The 6,512-nt window shown below is 62.4% G+C and overlaps 1 protein-coding gene across 2 annotated transcripts; it reads left to right on the forward strand.

Annotated features, from left to right (window-relative positions):
* RHOC (ras homolog family member C) lies at window positions 1-6,213 on the forward strand. Of its 2 annotated transcripts, none has more exons than XM_089300127.1 (5): window positions 1-125; window positions 3,424-3,587; window positions 4,064-4,184; window positions 4,392-4,522; window positions 5,619-6,213. In XM_089300127.1, the coding sequence occupies exons 1-5, from the start codon at window positions 38-40 to the stop codon at window positions 5,790-5,792; spliced, it is 678 nt and encodes a 225-aa protein (XP_089156253.1). In that variant the 5' UTR covers window positions 1-37; the 3' UTR covers window positions 5,793-6,213. The 2 variants fall into 2 exon arrangements, with proteins under 2 accessions (XP_089156253.1, XP_002715811.2); XM_002715765.7 differs by lacking the exon at window positions 1-125 and adding an exon at window positions 596-623.
* Window positions 6,214-6,512: the final 299 nt, after the last annotated feature.

Here is a 6,512-nt window from a genome sequence, read left to right on the forward strand (position 1 = left end):
AGCATCCGCAGGAGTGCCCTTTGAGGAGTAGGCAGGAATGGAGCCTACGGAAATGCCAGCTAGCGGGAACGAGAGGATTCTGAAGTGGAACGGAGGTCTGGTTCCGAAAGGCTTTCAAGGCGGGGGTAAGACGAACGGTTCTCGGAGCAAGACGGTGGGCACTCGTGTACCCCGGGGCCGCCCTGGCGCGGCCGCGCCTCCCCGCGTGGAGGAGGTCTCAGGTGCTTCAGGAGCCGGTGCCCCGCTGGCCACGGGAGGGCAGCAGCGGCCCGGTCTGACCCCACCCCGAGCGCCTCGCAACTTTCCCGACGCCGGTCCGCCCCCAGGGGCCGGCAGCGGGGAGCAGGCTGAGTCCTCGGGGGGTCTCGCCGCCCACTCCTCTGCAGTCCCAGCATGTGCCAGCGGCTCTCCCCGCTCCCCAGGCCCCAGCAACGGCGACCCACGGCGGCCGAGCGCTGGAGCCGGAGGCGGGCCGAGCCAAGGGCCGCCCCCGGGCCGACCCTCTCTCGCCGGCCCGCCCCTCTCCTCCCCTCCGCGGCGCCGAAGGAGGGCGGGGCAGGGGCCCTGGGGTCAGTCTCAGCCTCCGGCACCGGCCGCGCGAGCTGGAGGCGGCGGAGCGGAAGGTACCCTGGGCCGGGGCCGGGGCGGCGGGGCGTCTTGGGGACTCGCCCCGGGAGAGCACTCTCTCCCTTCTCCGCTCGCCCGGAGCTTGGGGCGCGGCCGGCGGGGGGCTCCGGCCGGAGCGTGGGCCTTGTTGCTTCCCCTCGGACGCGGCGTCCGGGCTGTGCGGGGTCTGGCCGGATCGGCCCGGGCTGCGGCGAGGGGCGCGCGGAATTGCCAGACAGGGGCTCTCGCCTCCTGGGGTCAGAGCCGGAGTCCCTGCCTTTCCCTTCGCGCCCCTTTCCTCGTGTGGACCTGCCCCGCCGGGCCAGGGCCGAGAGGGACGACTTGGAAGCTCCGTGAGGCGCTCTGGCTCCGGGCCCTGGCAGCCGGCCGCGCACCTACGGACCTGGAGGCGGGCGAGGGGCGGGCAGGTCGGGAACTGACCCCGGTGGGGGTGCTGCCTCCCCTGGCCGGGATGGGGGAATGGCGGGAATAGGGGCAGGGTGTGACCAGTGGGGGACGCCGCCCTGGACGGTTGCTGTAGCCTGCCCGTGGAGGGAAGTGGGGGGAGATCGGGATGGCTCGGGTGCGCGTGTCTAAGAAATCTCTTCTCCCTCACACTCCCGAACCCGCATCTCGCCCGTGTTTCTGCTTTAAAAGTTGGGGGCGGGGTATCTCCCGAAGACTTACTACTTCCTAGACGTCGGGGGAGGTGGACTGGGTCCGCCGGGCCCCGCGATTGGGCTTGGAAATCAAGGGAATGGCTGAGGAGCGCGGCCCTGCGCCTCCCCCCGGATTCCAGGCTGCATTGCAGGCCTGGAGTGGTGGTGGTTGGGTTACCCCTGTTGGGGTCAGTGGGGCAGTTCCTCTGGGGCTGCCTCCCACAGGGAGCTGGCGCTGGGCCTTGTGGCCTGGCCTGGGCTGCTGGCTCTCCTGCCCCAACCAGAGCCTGGGTAGAGAGTCTTCTCATTGAGAGGTGGGCTCCACTTGGTGCATGCGTGTCCCTGCCCCAGAGTTGCGGCTTCTGTCCGCCGCACCGTGTAGCAGCGGATCGCTGGGATTCCCCGCGGTGGTTGCCTGCCAGGCCTGCCTGGGTGCTTCTCTTTCAGGATGTCAGGGAGAGCCCCTTCTGTGGTGGGGAGAGTGTGGCCGTGTACTCCTGTCCTCTTCCCCCACATCCCAGCTTTGTGAGTGTGTGTGTGTGTGTGTGTGTGTGTGTCTGGGTCTGGGAGGGAGGCGCCACCAGGGTCCCCCACCAGGCAGGCTGGGGCTGAGGTGCGAGGTGGGGATGGTATGTGGGCCACAGAGGAGCTTAGCTTAGTTTGACAGGATGTGGGACTGAGGGAAACAGCCTGGTTTAGGGCAGAGATCAGGTTACCCGCCCCTTCTTAACTGCTCCCTGCCCGGCTGGTGCTGGGCCCCGCCGGCCCTCATTTGTCTCTTGTCTTGGGGCTCCTCCCAGCCCAGGCTCCAATCCCCTCCCCCTCCCCCTTTCCCTACAGCCTTGACTTCGTCTCCGCTCCGGAGCCCGCCCTCTCTTCCTCCCAGGCAGTGGGCCTGGGAACTTGAGCTGGCTGGAAGTCGGCTCTCTGGCCAGGAAGGAGGAAGTGAGGGGAGCTGGGAAGGTGTGATGAGCTGTGCAGATGCGTGTTCATGTGTGTTGGGGCGAGGGACACACACAAACCCTGGGAAGCTGACTGCTGGCCCTGAGTCACAGGGAGGGGTGGGCAGGGCCTTCCTTGAGCTGCGCGGACGCAGACGGAGGGAGGAAGGGGCTGTCCGGAGAGTGGGTGGAGGTGACTCCCTGGTGGATTATTCTCACACACTTACTCTGCTGCAGTGGATGTGTGGCTCCCTACAGTGTGGTCATTGTCCCCTGCCAGGGCTGAGTGACCCAGTGTTGCTGCCAGGCCTGGGAGGAAGGGGGAGGAAGGCAGACTGCCCAGATGCGGGCTGTGGGCTGCCGGGACTGAGCCTCCTTTGTGCAGCAAGCGCAGGGCTTGGGGACTGGGTGTGGTGGGCCAGGGCCGCTGGCGCTGGCTGCTGCCACTGCCCCCCGGCTGGGTTTCCTTGCATCTGCTGTCCTTTCTGAAGCTCTGGAGTAATGTGTCCAAATGGCAGACCCGGGTCCCGGAGACTCTGTGTATGGGACTGAACTTTATGGAGGCTTCATTTCCCAGTTTGTCAGGTGGGAAGCCACCTGCAGGTGTCTGGGGGCCGTGGAGGCTAATTGTCAGAATACCCGCACAGGACCCAGCATCTCCGGGTGCTACAGATCTTGCCCTTCCCCTGGGGTGGGGTGGGGGCTACCACCTGGCAGCTGCTGCTGCTGTGGGGTCTTGGAGAAGACCTCTTGGTCCTGAGTGGGCAGGGCTGACCTGAGCTGAGGAACAGACTGTTCTAGATTGGAACTTGATGACGACTCAACTTCAAAGGTATCGTAACTGAGGAAGCCCGATTGAAAAACCCTGGCATATAAAGTAAACAGAAGTGGCTCTTCTTGGCGGGTCTCTGAGCACCTCCCTATGGGTCAGGGGTCCCCCAGGTGTTAAATGGGTAAGAGATTGAAACATGGGTTCTGCTTCCCACATGGGTTTCCCTCCCACCTCCTGCTGTTGTGTTCTGACCTTGATCCAGAGATGAGGACTTTGGGGCTCTGTTGTCCTGGTTCTTAGCAGGATGACGCCTGATCAAGCCCCCATCCTCTCTTCTCCCTTTGCTGGATGCCCTGGCTTCCAGAGAGGTTTGGGGGGGCCCCAGAGAAGTGTTCTTGGACTTGTCGACTGGTCCTCAAACCCCCCGCTGCCTCTCGCCTCCCAGCCCCAGCCATGGCTGCAATCCGAAAGAAGCTGGTGATCGTGGGGGATGGAGCCTGCGGCAAGACGTGCCTCCTCATCGTCTTCAGTAAGGACCAGTTTCCTGAGGTCTATGTCCCGACCGTCTTTGAGAACTACATCGCGGACATCGAGGTGGATGGCAAGCAGGTGACGGCCACCAACCCCACCCCGCGGTCACTTAGAGACAGAGGATGTCCTTCATCACTGGAACCAGTGCAAGTTAGGATGTGAAAGTTGTCTTAGAAAAATCTCGATACAGCTGGTTCTACCACAGAATCTGGGCCAGATCCTTTTTCCTCTGGGGTTAAACTCCCCTGGCCCCAAAACTGCGATGATAAAAGCTCTCTCCGCACCCCCCCCCCCCGCCGCCTGCACAAATGTTACTGTGAGAACTGAGTAACATAGTGGTTCTCACAGTGGCCACTCATGTACTACACACAGATCAAGCATGTCTTAGATTAAAAAAAATGCTTAATTTATGTTGCACAACCTGGCACCTTGCAGGTGTGCAGTGGATGGATAGATGATGATCAGTGATTCTGAAGGAGCAGTGGTTTCAGAGAGACCTTTGGGTGGCAGGGCTGGGCTCCCTGGGGCTGGCTGCTCACTGGCCTGTGTGGTAGGTGGAGCTGGCTCTGTGGGACACAGCAGGGCAGGAAGACTATGATCGCCTGCGGCCTCTCTCCTACCCGGACACGGACGTCATCCTCATGTGCTTCTCCATCGACAGCCCCGACAGTCTAGGTGAGGGTGGTAGAGGGAGGGGACTGACACACCTTGGAATCAGCCAGAGGTAGCTCTGGCCCTTGGGGGTGGGGTGGGGTGGGGTGGGGTGGGGGAGGCAGGCGGCTTTGGGCCGGTGCAGTGTGAGGGGGGTTGGAGCTGTGAAAGGTACTGTGATTCTGACGGGCCACTGGAGGCACCCACACCTGTTGGGACTTGTCCGTGCAGAAAACATCCCAGAGAAGTGGACCCCGGAGGTGAAGCACTTCTGCCCCAATGTGCCCATCATCCTCGTGGGGAATAAGAAGGACCTGAGGCACGACGAGCACACCAGGAGAGAGCTGGCCAAGATGAAGCAGGTGGGTGGGGCAGAAGTTCCCCTCGAGGGTGCACTCTGAGCAAGAGGGGAGCCTTCTCCGAGGCTCATTGCCCTGTCAGAGGTGACAGTGGTGCTCAGCTCCTAGCCCCAGGTCTAAAGTGACCCGTCCACTCGACATTTTCATTGGTTGCACTTGACTGTCCCTTCTGTCTTTGGAATTGGGTTTGTTAAGATGCACCCAGAGAGGCTGGTGCTGTGGCTCACTTGGCTAATCCTCCGCCTGTGGCGCTGGCTCCCTGGGTTCTAGTCCCGGTCGGGGTGCCAGATTCTGTCCCGGTTGCTCCTCTTCCAGTTCAGCTCTCTGCTGTGGCCTGGGAAGGCAGTGGAGGATGGCCCAAGTGGTTGGGCCCTGCACCCACATGGGAGACCAGGAGAAGCACCTGGCACCTGGCTTTGGATCGGTGCAGCGTGCCAGCCCTATCAACCATTTAGGGAGTGAACCAATGGAAGGAAGACCTTTCTCTCTGTCTCTCTCTCTCACTGTATAACTCTGCCTGTCCAAAAAAAAAAAAAGTGCACCCAGAGAGACAGCTTCTGCTGCTTCCCTCAGGGCAAGGGGTACAGCTGTGTCATCAGAATACCTGGGCAGGTGTGGGCGGGCAGGGATGTGGGAGGGGGGCATGAGAAGTGGCTGGAAGAGGTCCAGGGGGCAAGCAGCTGGTTTATTCAGGAACCAGAGGCCTAGCACAGGTTTAGGGAGTGTGACCTCTCTTACAACTGGAGCCCCATGTCTGGCTCACATGTTGGAAGTCACTCTGGCTGCCCAAGAGGTTGGACTGGAGTGCCAACAGAGGCGGGGAGCCCAGGAAGGAGGTGGCTGGTGCACTCAGCCAGGCAGCACACGCCCACCAGGGGCTAGGCCTGGATGGGAGGAAACAGATGGGAGAATTTTGAATGTAAACCTGGGTCTTGGGGGTCCTTGGCCCAGAAGCTGCCCAGGGTGGCTGGGGCCTGGGTGCCTTGTGGGGTCAGGGCTGGAGGGAGTGTTTGTTTCTGCAGTTCTCACACCCATACCCAGGGGGCAGGAACACCTAGCCCCCTGGCTGCCTTTGACCTTGACCTGTCTGTCTTCTCAGGAGCCTGTTCGGTCTGAGGAAGGCCGGGATATGGCGAACCGCATCAGTGCCTTTGGCTACCTGGAGTGCTCAGCCAAGACCAAGGAGGGGGTGCGGGAGGTATTCGAAATGGCCACTCGGGCTGGCCTGCAGGTCCGCAAGAACAAGCGCCGGAGGGGCTGTCCCATTCTCTGAGACACCCCCGCCCCAGGCCTCCCCTGCTTGCCTTCCTCCCTTCGCCGGGGTGCAGAATCCACCCTCCACTCCACTCTCCTAGGACTCCATGCTGAAGACTCCCTTTCCAGTTTCCTCCTGCCCAGGACTGCATCTGAGTTCCCCGGCCCCCTCCCCCTCCAGGTGGCCGTGACAGGCCCAGCCTTCGTGACAGGCCCAGCCTTCCGTAGGCAGAGCACCTCCTGCTGCTGCTGCTGCCGCCCTGTCAGGGGGCAGGGCTCTGGCTCCCTTTGGCCTTCTCCAGAGGACGGTCACACACCAGCACTTTATGCACTTCTGGCTCCGGGGAGTGGGTCTGGAGTAAGGACTGGGGTTTCTGCTTCGGGCAGGGGCCTTGTCTTTGTACTTGGTGGGGGGCACGAATAAAGGCCACAGGCTCCAACATGTGTATGGCAGTTTCCTGTCTCTCTCTCCTGGTCGCTGTCCTGGCCGCAAGCCCGAGTCCCATCTCTCTCTTTCCAAGTGGCTTGCCAGACTGGGCCCCTGCAAAGACAGGACCATGGAGTGCAGGGTGGAGTCTCACAGCAAAGGATGAGGTCATACCTGGCTCTGGGCCTGGGAGGCGGGTCGGGGGCGTGGTCTGGAGCTGGGGCTAAACTTAGAAACCTGTGGGTGGCTTCCCGGCCCACTGGGTTTCCTCCTCTGGAGGTGTGGGGGCGGGGGTGGGGTGTGTGGCACTAA

Source organism: Oryctolagus cuniculus, chromosome 7, assembly GCF_051225735.1.
Source record: "Oryctolagus cuniculus isolate XC-2025 breed Fujian yellow rabbit chromosome 7, ASM5122573v1, whole genome shotgun sequence".
NCBI classification, from domain to species: Eukaryota; Metazoa; Chordata; class Mammalia; order Lagomorpha; family Leporidae; genus Oryctolagus; species Oryctolagus cuniculus.